The sequence below is a fragment of the Tamandua tetradactyla genome, chromosome 18, assembly GCF_023851605.1.
Source record: "Tamandua tetradactyla isolate mTamTet1 chromosome 18, mTamTet1.pri, whole genome shotgun sequence".
NCBI classification, from domain to species: Eukaryota; Metazoa; Chordata; class Mammalia; order Pilosa; family Myrmecophagidae; genus Tamandua; species Tamandua tetradactyla.
Window position 1 is genome coordinate 55,086,814 of NC_135344.1, and position 19,517 is coordinate 55,106,330.

The window sequence follows — 19,517 nt, forward strand, 5'->3', positions numbered from 1 at the left end:
GTTCTGTGTCAGACGATGTGCTGTCCTCTCAGCTTGCACGTCTCACATAAACCTCCCAATACCTCTGTGAAGTAGATTTTGCTATTAGTCTAGTTTAAGTCCATTTGATATGAGAATTTGAGCTGTTGTGCACGGTGCTGGAAGTCATATGATTGGTGTTTTGCTGGTCTGTAGCAGGCAGGCGTTACTGGTTGAGACTAGTGGAGCTGGGTGCTGAACCAGTTTATTAGATGCCCACTGTACTGGCTTTAGAACAGGCAAAGGGTAAAACCCAATTAATTGGTTAAACAGGGCTTGCAAAATTGAGCACGTTTTGACATTAATAAATTTAGAGTCTAGAGAAGCAATCTGAACAGCCAAGATATTAAAAAAAAAAAAATCTAAGAATGCAATCTGGGCAACAGGAACTAAAATCCAGGCACGATGCCTAGAAAGAGATGGTGAAGCACGGGTAACAAGAAAGCTCCTTGGGAACAAGCCAGACACTGCCCTGAGCAAGGAATCGCTGCTTGAACCAGGGGAGTGTTTATGGACTTCTTGCCAAGCTCAGGAAGCAGCCACAATGTGGGCACCCAAGCCCAGTCGTCTGACAAAAAGGGAGAACGACACCTGCATGATTTCAACAGGATATATTTGATTTTACAAAATCATTCTGCCTTAATAAGCAAGCTAACAGATGGCTGAATCTGGACATGACTGGAGACCACTTTCAACATTTTTGTTTTTGGCTAAGACATTCTCTGTTAATGATGTTCCCAAATTATTCATCCATTTATACCCACCTGCATATACTGGTATGTGTTAGTTATTAAAAGAGTGACATCTATTCTCCAAGAGGAAAGTTTCACCAGAGATTGGTTTAATGCATTGTTATTCCCTTTTTGTGTGCTATTCTTAAAACTCTTAGGGCCATTGCTATGCATTGATAGATGTATGGCCATCATACAAAGTGGACTGGTTGATGCCCCTGTCCTACTGATTAATATTTTGAAGGTGCACATGATTTGCAAGCTATTTCCTTATGTGCCTGTCACTTCATGCAAATGTGCACAATGTTTTTTGCAATTTATTTTAATATGCATTCTTTCTAACTATCATAGGCTTACTACATTTAATTTTAGGGAAATGGAAATTATCTATATCCCAATAATAACAATGCAAAGAGGTATGTGTTAGCATTATGCCGAATAAAAAAAGTTAAGGCAGTAAGTATGCTAATGGCCAAAGTTCAGCCACTTGCCAAATCTACCCACTGCCTGTTTTGTGAATAAAGTTACATAGTGTCTGTAGCACCTTTCTTGCTGCACAACAGAGTTGACAGATGATAGAGACTAGAGACTACATGACCCCTAAACCTAAAATATTTACTATTTGGCCATAACAGAAAGTTTTTTGACTCCTACTCTAGATTTATTATATTAATAGAGCCCTCATTAACATTTTTCTCAGCAGATTGAATAATCTTAAAGCTAGCACAGGGCATTTTTATAATCTGCCCAAGGTCCCATAGTTAAGATATGTTCAAGCCAAGATTTGAATCAAGGCTCTCTGATTTCAGAACCCATCTTTTAAAATCATAATGCCATGCTCCCTTTGCTGTATTGAGTTCATGTGTAATTGTGTCTTAAATCAAAGAATAGACTTGTTAAGGAAGTTCCAAAATGACGTGACATAACCTAGAAAAGGATTTTGATGTTCTATCACCACATTCCCAACCAGTTGTCATTTCTTTATTGCCAATTCTTAGGTTTCCTCCAAGGTAGACTAATAGGTCATGCTCAGATAGAACGACTTTGATCTTTGTCCAAGTGGTGACATTTTTTTATTTTTTATGAGGAGAAATTGGAGCTTGGGGTAAGAATGTGGACCTGAAGGTGCATTTTGATGGCTCTACTTTTTGTCTCCCAAAACAAAAAATTTTGTCTTCCAAAATTAATTTGGGAGAATTAATAAATGTTGGTCTTTATAGGGCTGCAGCTGAATCACATGGAAAAGGTGGGAAATTGCAAACATTAAGAGAAAATATAAATTTCAGATTTCACAAGAAAATTCCTCTTTCTGAAGCCCTACTATTTTACTAAATCCTAAAGTCCTCAATTACCTACATCCCTTGTTTCACCAGTGCCTTGTTCACAGCTACTTATACTTTCATTTCTCTCTCTCTTTTTTAATTGCCTGGGTAGAACATTAGGAGCTCATTGCTTTTATGTATGTGAAGCTGGACAGCCCCAGGAGTTCCTGGAGAAATCGAAACCTTAACCAAGGGCTGGTGCCGTGAGAGTTCTTGACTCAGTCACAGGAAAGAACTCAAGGACTGGTCACTGTACACAGCCAAATGGTTTAATAAGCTCCATGCCAGACAGCCCTAGAAGTTCTAGGTTGGATGTCACAGACCTCCAGGAATTCTCTGCTAGATGCCTCAGAGCCCTGAGGTCTGCTCAGATGCCAGAAAGCCCCGAGAATTCTCAGGAAACTCAAGACCTCAGTCAGCAGCTCACACATGAAAGTTCTTGACTCAGCCGCAACAGAGAACTCGAGGATTAGTCAGTGGGTACAGCCAAAGAATCCAAAGACTAGTCAGTGTGTCCAGCACAAAACTTTAATATGTAGCCAAAGTACATGCTGGAAGAAAGATGAGTGCAGGTAGAAGCAGTTTGAGGTGGGGATGCCTGCATTTTAAGGACTTGGAGGTGCCCATCCCCCTCTGGCTGTGTGTATACGGGATTGATGAGCTTGCCCTTTTCGTTGGTTCTTTTCAGGGTCGCTGTCCTGAGTGAGAGCTAGGCCTGTGTGTGCCAAAAGGACCTTTTTGTTACTGGTTTTAGGGTCACTCTCTGCCCCTATCTAGCCTACCTCATATGCATTTTAAAAATTTGAGACAAAACATTCTTTGAGGTCAGTAAGCGAGTTTGTGACCCAAAAGACTCTCAGGAGAAAGTGTCTGTAGAACCAAATCTAATTGAATTGATTTACTGCATTTTTCCAAAAGAATATGCCACACATATTACAATGGAAAATAAGTTGTGAAACAATTTCAACAGTTCCAGTTTGTGAAGCAGCACCATTATTTTTTATAGCACCAAAGAATGAATCTCCAACTCATTCGTAAAGCTGAAAACAAGTAACATTTTAAAAGAAGCTGTGACAGGATAGCATTAGCAGCCACCCAGGGAAGCAGAAGCAATGAATGCATTCCCTTTTAGGGAGATTCAGCTCACCTTCCTTGCAGGAAGTGGAAAACTGGCTATCCAGTGAGATTAAAATATATGTGAAAATAAAAAATGAAGATCCTTCATCTGCCTATTTTAAGTTTCCAAGCTGTTTTATGACTGTTAGGTTTATGATTGAAACCAGAAAGCTTTTAGCAATTTTTTGTTTGTTTTGGGGGGGAGGGGTGAGAGGATATGAAGGGCGGGGTTGTCTTTAATAATACATAGGCTCTTCTCACATCAGTGAGGCTTTCCACATCAGTTGGCCCTGTAGATACTGTTGTCATCATAACTATATTTCACCAGGAAAAGAAAATCAGGTCGTAATGTAATTTACATAAAGCTTGCAAGGGATCTGACTCACTTGTCAGCACTTGTATGGTAATGTGTTGACACCTTATCACTATTTTATTCAATTATTTTAATGCCAGGAGCTATAGAGCTTGAGATAATAATGTTCTATTCCACTTCCTTTCTTTTTTGTGTCTGTGTGAAGGGTTTCTTCCTAGTGTCACAGTCAGCTCTTTTTCCTGATACTTTTTTTGCCTTTAGAATTTTGTCCATTTACTTTCACGTTGGTATTTTTATTTCTCTCAATTACTCAGTCTGGAACAATGAAAAAAATGCTTACCTTATCTATGTGGGAAAATTTTAAGTGACTTGCCTTTGCTACTGTAGGAGGAAAATTTTCGACGCTTTGCCCTGTAAATGTAGTTGTCATAACAAGCACAAAGCAGACCAAAAGCGCTTGAAAGCATTGGACATGATGGTTTGGATGCTCGATGCAGTTTATTTGCTTGCTTAATGGCAAACTGCCAGTACAGGCAGTGTGCGGTAACCAGGTGACAGCACACGTGTAGAGGTGGACAATCCAGGGTTCTGAAAGCCCACTGGCTGGAGGACCAGGAGAAAGCTGGCAGTACGAGACCTCATCCAGGTCTTCCAAAGCCACGTCACCCACAGTGCCAGGAGAGGTGCCAATTCCCACGACTGTGCTGGTCGAGCATCTTGTGGTCCAGCTCAGACCCTGAGGCCCTGAGTCTGTGCCCGAGTGTCCCTCGGCCTCAGTGAAGCAGCACATGTGCTGGGTTTTATAGAAAGTGCCCTTTTGGCATGAGGCCAGTCCATGTCACATTCTCACACAAATGTCTGGTGATCACTTGTTAAAATAAAAATGGTTTTCTCAGTTTGTATGCATTCTAATTGTGGCCAGCATGTTCCTAATGTTTTTTGGGATTCAGAATCAAAATTAGTATCATTTCAATACACAACGTACTTATACCAGTCCTTGCCTAGGAGATAGCATGGCTCTGCGTTTGAGTTTCATCCCTGATTCTAACCAGGGGCTGAGAGAGGACCATGGACTTTTTTTTCACATGGACAGGCACCGGGAATCGAACCCAGGTCCTCTGGCATGGCAGGTGCACATTCTTGCCTGCTGAGCCACCGTGACCCGCCCAGGACCTTGGACTTTTGAGTGCCCACCTTGTGATAGATGCTTGCTGGACCTAATTAGACGTCTTCCTGGCCAAAAAAATAGAAAGAGGGAGGGAGAGTGAGACTTTTTTTAACCACCCGTGCACAGTCCCAGAGACTCAGTCCATCCTGTCAGGAGTGCTAGGACTCAGTGCCTCACCAGCATACCACCGTGAGCTCCCCTTCTAACACTTAAAATCCTGATGTTTTCTCTGTCCACGGACAATTTTGTGAATTTCTTCACTAGCACATGGCAAAAAACTTACTGCTTTTTCTTCCTTTATTTTGTTTTGGGTGTTTGTTTTTTTTGTTTTTGTTTTTTGTCTCTTTGTCCTTTGATACTGATTTGCTGAGTCTGTGACCTTGGACAAACCATTAATCGCACTAAATGCAGTAATTAATAGAGTGAGAACAATAATATCCATTTGGAAGGATTTTTGCTTGGATTTTATGAGTTACCACATAGGAAAGCACCTAATGGAATTCCTGACAGGTGGTGGGCACCTGATATGGGTGGGTTTCCTTCTTTTGTACCCTCAGATACGAAAACAACATCTGGCACCCCGTAAGTACTCTTCAAATATTTGTGGAGTGGTAGAGGAAGGATTTCTCTGATCCATGAATAAGTTCATTGCACAATTTTATGGACTCTATTTGCAATTTGGTTTTCTGAAACTTCTGGCCTGGGATTCCAGAATTTCAATTTATACTGATGGAGCACTTTATTTTATTTAAATATAACCAAATGCCCTAAGGTAGATTTGTGGTATCATTTTCTGAACCAATCATAAATCATTGCAAATCAATGGAATTAGATTAAGAAAACCAGAAGCAGAATTTTTACTGCCGGGGTAACTTCTGAACCTCTCCCGGAATTGTATCACCCTTAAAATCATAGACAAAAAAAAACTTTAATATTCACACATTGTTAATCTTCTAAAACCCCTAATTTTGTACCTACTCCTAATGGTAGTTGCCAAGTTATGCACATTCTAGACAGTTAAAACAAGATTTCCCCGGACTTCATTTGGAAACTAAATTTCTTTGGGGAGTTAACACTGTAAAGGTTGACAATCATAAGAGAATTTTCAGCTCCACTTTTTTCTCTAGAGAGTCTTAGAAGCCAAATACGGATTCCCTCTTGAATTGTTTCTTTATAATCTTCAGATGTAAGGCCATGAACCCAATGACCTTGAGGATATGTCTTCACTCTGTAATTTTCTATATATTTTCATCCTACATGTTGTAATTTATGTGTTAGAGTAGAACTTCATGAGATTTTGAAGTTATATAATTTAGGCGGTTCACTTAGAGCCACCACTTAACAACAGACCTGAAATGGGACCCTCAGGTCAGGACCTGTGCCAGATGGCCGGGATGGACGTCAGCAGAGAAGCCCAGCCCTGTGACCCTAGGAAATTCCATCTGCCCCCTTCCACCAGATTTGGACTTGTAGATCCATATTTTCAACCAGGGGAAACTATCACAGAAAAATGCTAAGCTGTTTTTTTGACCCAGTTTCTAGCGTCTTATAAATCAGCAATCCCTGCCTCATTTTAGGTAGCATTGTAACAGGGAAATGACACATGTCCATTGGTATGGGGACTCGCCAGGGCGGTGGTCCTCAGCAACAGGTCTGAGGTCACTGGGTCTTCCCAGTTCTGGGTCTTCCCTCACTCCCCGTTGTGAATTACTGCGCTGGTGTGTGATCCAAGCCACTTTCCTGGCTGCTCTTTCGGACATGAATACCCTAGCTGAGATTATATTTGATACTTTTTTTAATGCACACTTGCTATAGGCTTGATAAACTGATAGTAGAAAGCACTGAGCAGGATCAAAGAAGGTTTCCTACTCTGGTTCTTAAAAAAAGGATATCAAAAGAAAGAAAAATATCTATAAATTAGTATGCTGTTATTTAAGCACTGTGCATATATTTATAGGCGAAGCAAGTTGGGGTCAGGTAGAGACAGTGTTCTTGTCCAGAGGAAATAGTTGCTACTGCCTGCAGCACATTATGATGTGAGAATGGAAGTTCTGTTTTGCCAGATCATACCATTTTCTCATGTCTACCCCTGTCTGAAGGTTGGCAGCGTAATGCATTTGTGTTTCCAGCCTTTGGATGTAAGAAATCAGGGTGATGAGGTTTGTATTAGTCAGGGGTCTCTAAGAAAACAGAACCAACAAATAGCATTTTCTTGTGAATACCCCTTTGTCCAAAGGTTGACAGCTTAATGCATTTGTGTTTACAGCCTTTGGATGTAAGAAATCAGGGTAAAGAGGTTTGTATTAGTCAGAGGTCTCTAGGAAAACAGAACCAACAGGAGATATCTGTAAATATTATGAGATTTTATAAATATTTTCCTCCACAGCTGTGGGGATGCACAAGACTAATTCTGTAGGGCAGGTTGCAAACTGGGCACTCTGATGAAAGTTTTCAGTGGATTCCCCAGGAGAGGCTTGCTGGCTGAAGTAGAGATGGAAATTCTCTATTCTGACTACTGAAATCAACACTGTCTAGAGCCTTCAACTGATTGGATGATTAAAGCCTTCTCTCATTGTTGAGGTCTGTCTCCTCAGTTGATTGTAGATGTAATCAGTCATAGATGTAATCACCTTACTGATGATTTAAGTCCACTGAATGTCCTCCCAGTAACAACCAAGCCAGTACTTCCTTGACCAGACAATTGGACACCATCACCTGGCCAAGTTGACACATGAACTTAGCCATCGCAAGGTTCTTTCCAGATAAGGAAAAGCATGAATAAACCCCACATAACTCTTCTGTCTTTAGTTATACCAAAGATTTTATTGCACATTCGTACAAATTGTCACCCTGAACTATCATGAAATCTATCAGTGCCAATCAAGGAGTATCTTACCTAGTAAGAGAGTCCTTAAATATAAGATTCAATAACCTATTTTCATACAATTCAGGCTTCTTGTAAAGCATTTTCATCCTGACAGTGGAAATGTTAACTGACTGTCATGAGCATACTTGGAATCTATTTTTTTTCCCTTTCTATGAAAAGCTTCAATAATTGTTAGAATGCACACCTACCCTGGTTTATATAACTGTGTTAGGCTTGGCACTTAGGCAATTAAACATGCCCTGGAAAAATATGCTGTTAGTGTCTAAGTGTTCTAGTTTGCTAGCTGCCGGAAAGCAATATACCAGAAAAGGAATGGCCTTTAAAAAGGGGAAAGTAATAAGTTACAATTTGACAGTTTTTAGGCCATGGAAATGTCCCAATTAAAGTAAGTCTATAGAAAGGTCCAATCTGAGGCATCCAGGAAAAGATACCTTGATTCAAGAAGGCCGGTGAATAAATGTTTTGTTAGTTAATTTTTTTTAATTAATTAAAAAAAAAAAAAAGAAGGTGGCCAGTGAAGTGCAGGGTTTCTCTCTCATCTGAAAAGGCACATGGTGAACACAGTGTCATCTGGTAGCTTCCTCTCCAGCTCCCTGGGAGATGTTTTCCTTCTTCATCTCCAGAAGCCGCTTGCTGGTGGACTCTCTGCTTTGTGCTTCTGCACATTTTGAAGCTTTTTCAAAAATGCTTCTTCTTTTAAAGGATTCCAGTAAACTAACCAAGACCATCTAGAATGGGTGGAGACGCATCTCCACCTAATCAAGTTTCCAATTTATTGTGCTGAATAGGGATTAGAAGAAACCACTGTTCCCATAAGGTTGATTAGGACTAAAACATGGTTTTTCTAGGGTACATAAACCTTTTCAAATCGGCACACTAAGCATTCACTATTCTCTTTCGATTTTGTATAGTATTTTAGCATTTCAAAGCCTTTCACATCTGTTACATAATTTTATGCTTTTGGTTTAAGATATTGTATAAATAACCCATAATTATAAATTCTCTAAAATTTAAATGCTCATTCAGACTTGTATGAATGATTTACAGTATTCACTTCTGGATCAGAGAAAATAACATGAGCCTTTGCTCGTGCTATGGTTTCTCCCAAGGTGATCCTTTTCCCCCAGCCCATGTTTTTGTTCAAGCTTCCCGCCTCTGAGCCATTTCCCACTTCTGAGCATTTTATACCTTTTGATATAATACGAGGTTTATGTCACACCCGGGCTTGTCCTATGGTTTGTGCACTTACCTCCCAGTGCACACTGTATACACTGCTGCAATGAGGACCTTTGAAAGTTGTTCTTCATTTATGAGGTTAGGTAAGTCTCTAGGTAAGGGGTCGTTTGGGGAAGTGTTGTCCAGATCAGAGAGACTCAACCATTATAGTCAAGTGTTAGATCAAACATTTGAAGTCAAAACGTCAAAACTGGCTTTGATTCTCATCTTAATCACATACTAGCTGTGTGGCTTTGGGCAGGATACTCAGTCTCTCTGAATCTTTTTTTTTTTTTTCATCTGTAAAGATGATGATAAAACATTTCCTCGCTGGTTTGTCTGAAAGTATGAGCGAGAAAACATTTGTTGCGAGCCTGGCAAAGTGCCTGGGTGTGAATGCTAGTGCCCATTCCCCCTCTGACTCCTTTGTTTCTTTGTCTTTCATGTTCTTATCCCTTGGCACCCATTGGTCTAGTTTGCTACTCTCTAAATCTATCTCCTAACACAGAGTTGAATGCTCTCTGTATGCCTGGGAAAAGAGCCATGCTTTAGAGTCAAATAGATCATTGAGTCTGTTTCTGTCCCTTACAGCATCTGGAAACAGTGAAAGAGTTACACAGGTTATTTAAGACTCATTTTCCTCATCTCTGAAATGGGAATAATAAAACAATGTCACAGAATTAAATGAACAAACATACGTAAAACACAGAACATTGCCGGAACACAGTCAGTACCCAAGAGTTCAATAAATCAAAAGCACTACAGAATTCTTGTAAGTGGTTTTAGACTGGTTTTGGACAGAAATCCAAAGTCTGGACTAAGAAGAGTACCACAAAATCTGTACTTTCTGTAAATGTCAATGTTAAATTGAAGAATTTTGGTTAAACTGGGGATGTGACATTCTGTGTCACCAGTATTTCGAGGCTTGAAAACTACATAGTATTTGCTCAAACCTAAAATTGTGATGCAGTTCAAAATTGCAGTCTGTTTCTTTAGACATTCCAGTCCAACTGGCTGATGTGAAAGCTGAAAATAGTTCTGAGGGTCCAACCTGTGCTCACAGCACCTTTTGTCTTTTTCACAAGTTACACATTTTTTAAAGTGAACAGGCTATTCTTCCAAGGCATTCCGCAAGGCTGCCTCGGAGGAGAATCCTGACTCACTGACCTAGCATGTCAGGTCCAGGGGTTGGCAAGAAATTGCTGTAAAGGGCCACATAGTGAAGACTTTAGACATATCAGACCATATAGAGTCTCTGTCATATATTATTCTTGATTTTTTTATTTGTTTAAAAGCCCTTTAAAAATGGAAAAAGCCATTCCCAGAGAAAACAGACTTGGTCCACAGGCCATAGTTTTCTGACTCTCTCTTGTCCGTAGAACGGAAGGAAGAATGAAGGAGGGCTTTGAAACCAATTGTCCTGATACACTAATGCCTTCCCTTAGGGAAAAGGCAGCTGCATCAAAAAACATTTTTTAAATATTAAAGATGTTAGGTTAGTATCTTGACTCCTAACGAACAACTATATTTTATCATCAGGTTTTAGTCATTTTGTAGCGGGACCTCATCTTGCCACTGTTTTCCATTGGAAAATGATGAGAACATTGTAAAGCAGATGGAGCACAGACTGTAGCAGTGAAAAATGCAGAAGAAAGAACTGTGTGAAAGAAATATTTAATCATAACATGAAAAAATTGCATTGGCAACTTTTCCATTATGTTAAATTTCACTCATTTCTATGCATTTGGTTGCATGTTTAAAATCAAAGGTTGAAAAAGTTAGCATGGGCATAGCCCAAATATCCCTGAAAATTTGGAGAACGATCAAAAGAGAAAGTGAAGTTATAACAGAGAAGATAGGATTTAACAAATGTGTATGACTGCTGAATCATTTATTAGTATTTCTTTTAGTCTCCAGTGTCTTGGAGCAGCTAGAAGGAAAAACCTAAAATTTTGGAACTGTAGCCCATACCTCTATAATCTGCTTATAAATAATTCATTGTGATGTGCTTTGAACTTTCTGGCTTTTTTGTGTCTGTGTTATTTTTCACAATTAAAAAGCTTTGTCATTTTCCATCTTTGTTCCCATTGGCACTCTCCTCCAAACTCTAGCGGTCATGCTTTCTTCCTTTTGTCTTTTGCAGGACTATGACTTAAGCCAGCTCCAGCAGCCTGATACTGTGGAGCCCGATGCCATTAAACCAGTCGGAATCCGACGATTGGATGAGAGACCCATCCATGCAGAACCCCAGTACCCAGTCCGATCTGCAGCCCCCCACCCTGGGGATATTGGGGACTTCATTAATGAGGTAAAAGGAGGGACTTGATTTCTCTGCAAGGCTTGTCGTTGTGGGCCTCTGCAGGCCCAAGTGGCTGGAATGTGGTTGTGTATTTCATTAAAATGCACTTCGTTTTCTTAAGTTTATCTTTGTGCAGAAGTAAATGTAGCTTTAGCGACTGAGAGAGAGCAAATTTAATTGCTTTTAATCAACCCAAAAGAGATCTATCAGTTAATATTCTGTATGGGTGAAATTACGTTCATCATATATTACCAGTATTAGTCACACTATCTCCAACAAGGATGTTTTCTTAGACTGCAAGTAATAAATAGACTAACAAAATGAGTCTATTCTGATTTCATATATTAGCACTGATAAATGTAATAATAGCTCACTTTGATTTTCCTCACACCCTACCCTCTGAATCCCACAAATGATGAGAATTCAGTGCCTCCCAAGTGACTAGGGAGTTCCATCAAATGAGATTAGTTGGAAGAGCAGCTAAATTAAATATTATGTAAGTGATTTAAATACTTGTCGAGTTGAGGAGTTTTAAGAGCCTCTGGAAGAGGAAGCTAATTCTCTGTTGAATATAACAGATATGATTTTCACTGTCAAAATTATAATGGCATTCTTTTATTTCATTACTGACCAAGAGTTCTGCTATACTTAATACTCAAGTTTTGACGTTAAATGATTTATGCTGTTTCTTTTGATAATGTCTGTAACTCTACTGTAATTGTACTTAAAAATTTTTATGACATGTTTAAGAGAGTGATACATACTGTCTTCATGAGTATACGTCAGGACTTGTGTTCTCTGGCCATATCCTCCCACTCAGTATCTGCAAACTCAGGATTGGTCCCATTGCATTTCTAAGTGAAATGTATCTGTTCCATATAGACTGTAGGCATTCGTTGTGCTGATAAGCCTCTTAGTTCCTGGTCTTCCTTGAAATAGTAATATAATATGATACATTATCTACCTTAGGTTTTTAGATGCACTTACCACTTGCAGAAAAAGTTTTGAAGCACAGTTGGAATATTTCTCTCTCTGCAGCCATCCATTATAGTCCATTCCTAAAATATATGCTGCTTTGTATATTCACTTCTGGTAAAATAGGTAATAGTTTAATTTGTAGTAGAAATATTTTTAAAAACAGATGGAAGCCAGGAAACATGTGAATGCTAGTTGCTCCTTTATCTGCAAAAATATACCACTTCTTTTGCAGTTCTTATAAGTCTGGTTAAGGGAATTTGCAAAAATTATATATGTGTGTGTGTATATATATATAAATATATATGTATGTATGTATGTATGTATATATGAATGTGGCTAGATCTTTTAGAATAAAAGTACCTGATGATTTTATTTCTCATTTAGCTTTTGTCATTATGAGAGGTTATTTAGATAGTCCTACGATTGTCAGGGTTCAAGACATAGTGAATCTTTTGAGCATAGATGTCGTCATTGGCATTTTTCTTTTTGGCGAGGAATTCTGGTTTCAGTGTAATTCACTGAATACCTACTGACTGTTTCTGCCTACTGCTAAAGTGCCAGAATTCTGTGGGATTCCATATTTTCTCATTGAAAAGGTTCAGACTCCTAAACATCATTTGTAAGGCCCTTGACAATCAGATTTCTGCCCCCCACCACCACCACCACCACCGCATTCCCTTCCTGTACTGTTGCCTCACTGAGCTGTGTCTGGTGCCTCCAAGCCATCACACTTCTGAACATACCCTGACTTCTCCGGGGCCCTAAGCTTCTTGACCACCTGGACGACTCTGACTTGGCCTTCAGAATTCAGCTCAACCCCCCTTGTCTTTGAAGCCCCACTGGATACCTCTGGAAGGGGTTAGCGAGATGATGGTTCTGCCATAGCATTTGTAACTGTCAGTACTTGTTTCTCCCGCTTGAAGCATGTCAGTTCTCTCCAGGAAGACACGAATGGTTTTCTGTTCATCTTTGTCCCTTAAACATCTATGTTGCCTCCCTCTAAAGTCTTGTTGTTTTAAGGAGCCCAAGCACTGTGGCAGGTGTGTAGGGCATGTACTACAGGAGCCACCCAATTTGCATTTGCTTGGGATTCAGAGGCACCCAAGCCAGGAGCCCTTGTTCTGTCGTGCTGATTACATCAGAAAACAAAGATCCTGGCTGTTCTGAGTTTGTTTTCAGGTGTGCTCTGTGTGTGTGTGTTTGCTTCTGTAAATGTGCTTGCTGATTTTTTTTTTGCAGTGACTATACTTTCTTCAGTAGATAGAGCATAGAGTTAATAAAATTCAGTTACCCAGTCCTTCTAATGCCGCAGCACAAGAAGTCACAGGAGGAATTTCCATTTGGAATTTCTTTTCCCCCCACAGTGCTCAGGTACACAGTCTAAATAGTGGCTTGAGACCAAAACGAGTGTGTATAATTACTTATATGAAAAGCTTGGTTCCGAACAACTGACTTGCAAATTAACTTCTAGACTATAATTGATTCGTAATTTGAGGACTGTCTGCATATGTTAAAAATGGCTCATTTTGAAACCATCTTGAGCTTGGTTTAGGATCACTCATTCAGCAAATATCTATTGAATGTCTACTGCATGTTAGATAACCTTGCCAGCAACAAATTAGACATAAATTCACTTTGTGTGTGTTCCTATTTTGTTACCTGTACAGTTTGTAAAATGCAAACATCCCCAAGTCTGAAGTTGCCTTGCTTAGGCACAGGAGGCCTGTTGTGGCCTGGTGCTTACCTGACATTCAGTTTTATCTCACACACACACCCCACCCCCAGCTTGCATCCTGCAGAGCAGCGTTAGGGGCCTCCCCTTGTAGTTTGAAGTCTTAGCTGGTAAGTCCATACCAGGCCTGTGGACATGGGATTCTTTTCACCTGGAATGTCCTCCCCTCTTTTGTAGATGTGAGCTTTAGGAAGTCTTTGCAGACCCACATGTGGGGGGAAATACAGAGTATGGGTTAGGCACCACCCAGGGGGACCCATCATAGCAAGAACTCACCTCCTTTCATAACAGCTGTACCAGGGCTGCCTTCTACCCACCCCCTGCTTTCCGCCCCAAGCCGTATGGTTGGGGGAAGAGGCACATATACCTGGAGCCAAAGTGTGGGGCGCATTGGTTTGGTAAGTAGATGAATGGGTGAAAGAATCAGATTTCAGCACCATTTGCAAAAAAGGTGATAACTATATCCAAGAAATTGAGTGCAATTGCAAGGTAAAGAAACACAGAGAAGAAGGTGGACCAAGAGTCTGTATCAAGGAATGCCCTACAGTTGGAGACAGGAAGAAAAGTGAAGGTGTCACGGGAAAAACATTCACGGGAGGAAAAGTTAGGGCTTCAGTTCTTCAGGGAGGTGAAAATTTTCAAAAGACCTAAGCCATTCCTAACTTTCAAAAGCACCACATAGCTTCTTCTTCCAATAAGACACCTATTAAGATTTGTTCAATATCTTTATATAATTAGACAGAAGAAAATAAAGACACATAAAGTATTAAGACCATTGAAGGCACCAAAAAAGACCACAAGCACATTTTATAAGTACACTTAAAATGCACACAGATTTATTTATCTCCAAATCTTATTTGATTTAGCAGAGTACCGAATGTTCCAAAGGAAGAATAATATAGTGGTGATTGTAATTGAAGTGTTTTTATAGATGTAAGGAATAGGTAAGCTCATGAGAACATTTTCTAGTTTGTTTATTTAAATAGTGAATGAAATGTTGCCTTGAATCTTAAAAATGGTAACTTATTTCCAGCCCGGTAGGTAGAATAAAACAAGTCACACATTTCGCAGTTTCAGCTGAAGAATTTCATTCTATTTTGAGGTATTTAAACATGACCTTCAGAGGGTGAAAAGGTGAAACAAATTCATTTCATCTCAACCCAACAGTAGATATTAACATACCTCCAATAATTTTGCTAACCCTATGTATTTCTTTATCTTACAAATACAAAACCAAGTGCACATACTTATGTTAACAGACCAACTTTTTGTCAATATGATTTTAAAACTTTTATGGAAGGTTTTTCAGAGCAGCTTGCTTGAAACTACTACTTTTAAGACGTTTGTCTTTTTCTCCTACTAATTAAATTTAATGTGTCCTTTTAATCTCTATCCACTCTCACAGGAGTTGAGCACATGTTTGTGTTCAAATCCAGCAGCCCCACCTAATAGCTCTGTGGCCTCTTGGATTTCCAGTTTTCTTATTTGTAAAATAAGGATGATAATAGAACCTCCTTTTAAGCTTACAATGAAGATTGAATGGAGTAATCCATGTAAATGTTTGATATAGTGCCTGGCACGCAATAAAATCTCTTCATTTTCAGTAGCATGCTAATTATTATTAGAAGTCAGTTATCTCTCAGAATTAAAATATTGCCCACTTTTTTGTAATTGTGAGTAAAACATCTAAAATCCTCTTCTTCCGAGAAACCTGCTTTAAGTGAAATGAAATTTCCAGAAAGGAGAGTGGTAATTTTAGGCTTGATCAGCTACAGAATTCCACTGTAATAAATGGACATCCGCGCATTCTGTGAATCAGCCATGAATTTTCACTGTAAACATGGTATAATTTTTTCCATAAACATTTTAAGCCTAGATCCTAGCTTTCTCTGAAAGTAATAGATATAAATGTGAACAGGGTACTGGAAGGAGGGGGGATTAAATCCAGGGCAGTAGTACAGAGTTACCATCTAGAATCTACAAAAGCATCCATCATGTAGCAAGTATGTGATACCAACTGTATACCAGGCACTGTGCTGGACGTTAGGATATTACATGAACACCAAACAGCCTCTGCAGAGAGGGATCCAGCAGTCTGGGGTGACATGAACATAATAAAACTATAGGACAGATCTGAAGGGACCACAGAAGACAGGAATGACTTCCGGTCATGAAAAATCTCATTCATCGGAAGTGTATGTAATGTGCTCCAAAGGATGGATGGAAGGATGAATGGCCAATAATCAGATGAAAACAGGAGGGAGCCATTTCCAACAAAGGGAATCACATTTTAGCCAGAAGGTAATTCATGTACAAGTAACACAGGGGCACACAGAAGCATGATATTTGGGGGAATGGTGAATAATCCAGCTATAGTTGCTGGGGCTGAGAAGAGCTGAGATAGAAAATGTATATCAGGCTATATTCACCAACTCTTTTCAGGAGTTTTGACTTTATCCTGTAGATTAGCCAAATGTCAGGCATTTGAGTAACTTTTTTTTTTTTGTCTGCACACCTCTCCTATTATTTCCTTGAGATTTTAAACAATTTTAACTTAATTTTTTAAAGGAATTGTTTTGAAATGCCTTTTGCACTAATTAAAAATCATCTTGCATACCACCAGGGGACATCTTCCCTAAATTGGAAAATGTTACTATAGATGATGAAGAACAATCAGAGGATTTTATCTGGGGGAGGAACTTTGAATATTTGAGAAAGAAACCATCAGCAGCTTGTAGGGAAAAAAGCAGCAGCAATACTGGGTCCAGGAATAACAGCTAGAGAGGCGTTCGCTGAGGCCACGGCAGGATGCAAAGAGGGCCCGGGTGAAAGCAGTGGCCCCGAGCTGGTAGAAAGCACTGGATTCAAAGGAGCCAGTGGGACTCTTTCCTCTTATATCCCTTCTCTGTCCGCTCCATGAAGAACATGGGTTTTTATAGACTCTATAAAAGCATGTCTCCACCCTTAAACCATAAGATCCAAAGTCTATAAATATTAGCTCAGCGAGAATTGAACCAGACCCACAGATCTTTCACTTAGCCGAGAAGACTCAAACTGTAGAAAATAGTTCAGACTTATCCAGAGGTCAAGATGTGCCTCTTCAGGAATGGTGAAACAAGAGCACATTTTCCTATATTGTGACTTAGGTGGTGAGGGATCAGGGATATGGTCTGTGTGTTTAATAGCAAAACGGACACCATGGGAATGGTGTTCTTCCTAAGGAAAGAAAGAATCCCATAAGGGAAGATGGGAAGGTGACACTGCCCCCTGGGTTCCTGCCCATTCACCCTCTGGGCGAATGCACGAGCACTGTCCATATCCCAGGACTTGACTGTGATGTTTTCAGAATTAACAAAATATTGCCAACAATTTATATAATACCTCATCTAGAGGAGCTGCATTTTGTTCTCAGATAAAAATCAATGCTATCCAAGTAGGAGGGACCTAAAGTACTTTACTGTGCACTTAGAAAGGTGACTTTCCTAACAATTCTTGAAAAGTTCAGTGGTGGGATGGTGAGCATGGCACCGAGCTCTCACTAATGGCTTCTACGGCCTTAACTTCTTTTTAAAAAGGAGTAAAGACAACAGATATATTCAAAAACTGCCAGACTGATCAGAAAGCCAAGGCAGGAGCTAAAAAAAAACAGTTGAAAGGAAAGGAAAAGTATTTTTGAGAACCTCAATAATAGGTATAGGAACAGATCCTCTTGTTATATTTCTTTTAAGGAATTGACTGGGTGGCTTAAACATTTGATGAAGAGTCTCGGATCCTTTAACGCAACAGTGAAGACCAGACAGTTTTTCCTATTTATTCTCAGATGACAGTAAGCACAGGCCATCACTCTCCTCTCCACTGAGTCCAGACACAGTTCAGAGCCTGCCATTGACTCTCCAGAGCTAATTTTAGTCTTAACCTTTCCATATTTCCTGTTTGAAGCTGACCTGGTTAAGATTGGTCAGGACCAGGGCTCTGCTGTGTTTTCATTTAAAAATGAATTGTGATCAAGGGCGGGCCACGGTGGCTTAGCAGGCAGAGTTCTCATCTGCCACGCTGGAGACCCAAGTTCGTTTCCCGGTGCCTGCCCGTGCAAAAAAAAAAAGAAGAATTGTGATCAAGCAGATGACCTGAACAAAGTGTCCTTGGCCATTGTCTCTGTTTTCGGTATATAACGTGTTTTTACTGAAGGTTATCATAAAAATTGAGTATTTATTTTTAGTGGCCCATTCATTCTCCTTTAGGAATAGCCCTGATTTTTCTTGGCTTTCCCATAGGTCTCTGTTTTGTGGATCCAGATTTTGTGTGGACCCAAGTTAGACAGTGCTGAACTAGAGGACTCACCTGTTGCTTAAATCTGCGGTTGCTAGACTTTATAGGGAAGAGAGGCACATGCTAATATTGTGAGTGTAAACTCCACAAAGGCAGATACTGGATCTTAACTTAATGGTAGCACTAAGCCAAATACATTGCAGTAGTTGACACGCAACACAAATGTCTTGAATTGAATAAATAAATGCAGTCAAACAGAATGAGGCTGCATCCTTTAGCTTTTACTAGTTAATGCTACAGTAACTAACAACTCCAAAGTATTGCTGAGATAAAATAACAAAGGTTTATTATTTCTTGCCCAAGTAGGTCATCTCAGCTCTGTTCCCGATCCACGTCTTTATTTCAGGATCCACACGTCCTTATTTCAGACCGTTCTCTTAGCAGAAAGGGGAAGGAGAAGAGAACTGGTGGAAGCCCATTAGATAGCGTTCTTAACCTCCTCTTCACTACCTCTTACATTTCACTGGCCAAAGCCAGTACTGCCACTGAGCCCAACAAGGAGTTGGAAAAATGAACTCTGACTCCAGAAAGACCCTCAGCCACAGGTGTGTGTGTGTGTGTGTGTGTGTGTTTGTGTGTGTGTGTGTGTGTGTGTGTGTGTGTGTGTGACCATCTGTGAGCAAAGAGCAGTGAATCACTGAAAACCATAGCACAGTCTACCACACAAGGGAACTTGGAGTTTTGAGACATTGTAGTTTGCAGTGCTCACCCTCAGCAGAATAGCATTGTAGCTTGTCCTAAAAATATGATAAAGAAAATCTTATCAAAAATAGGCTTATATTAAATAGCTTGCTGAAGACTCACTTTATTTTATTCTACACAGGTCTTTCTGGGTTATGAATAATATACCCTGACCTGAGGAAAAGTGGTGCTCAGTTAAATGGTTCAGGGTGTTGAATAGAGATACTTGGACCATGGAAAACATGTACATGTGTGTACTTTCTCATGTTTTATTGAAGTCAAACAGTCACCATTTTGTTGCTTAAAATAAAACGTCTTTGCTTTTTTTTTCCCACAAATTCCAAAACAGGAAAATTTTCTCAAAATCTGAAAGTTAAATATATAGTGATATAATTATTATTTATTCAGCTCTAACCTATGCCAAATACTTTGATGAACCCTTAATACCCTTTATCTCATTTGGTCTGTATCATAATCTTATCTCCATTATCACCGTTTCAGATGTGGACACAGAAGCTGATAGAACTTAGCCAAGGTTGCACAGCTAGTACTGCGTTGAGCCCAATTGTGAACTCAGAGTTTTAATCACTTTTCCCATTGACTGTTACCTTAATTTTCATGCTCTTTTTCCCTGTCCCTCCTCTGTAAACATGTAAGAAAAAAATAAACAGGTGCTCATAAAAAATCACATACATGTGCTCGTAAGTTACATGGATTGGTGGAGGGAC

General features: G+C 39.7%; 1 protein-coding gene across 1 annotated transcript in view; it reads left to right on the forward strand.

Moving 5' to 3' along the window:
• Window positions 1-19,517, forward strand: part of CDH2 (cadherin 2) — a 210,847-nt gene that overhangs the window by 188,413 nt on the left and 2,917 nt on the right. Inside the window, 1 exon segment of the mRNA XM_077135728.1 lies at window positions 10,914-11,078. Coding sequence (XP_076991843.1) covers window positions 10,914-11,078 — 165 coding nt within the window.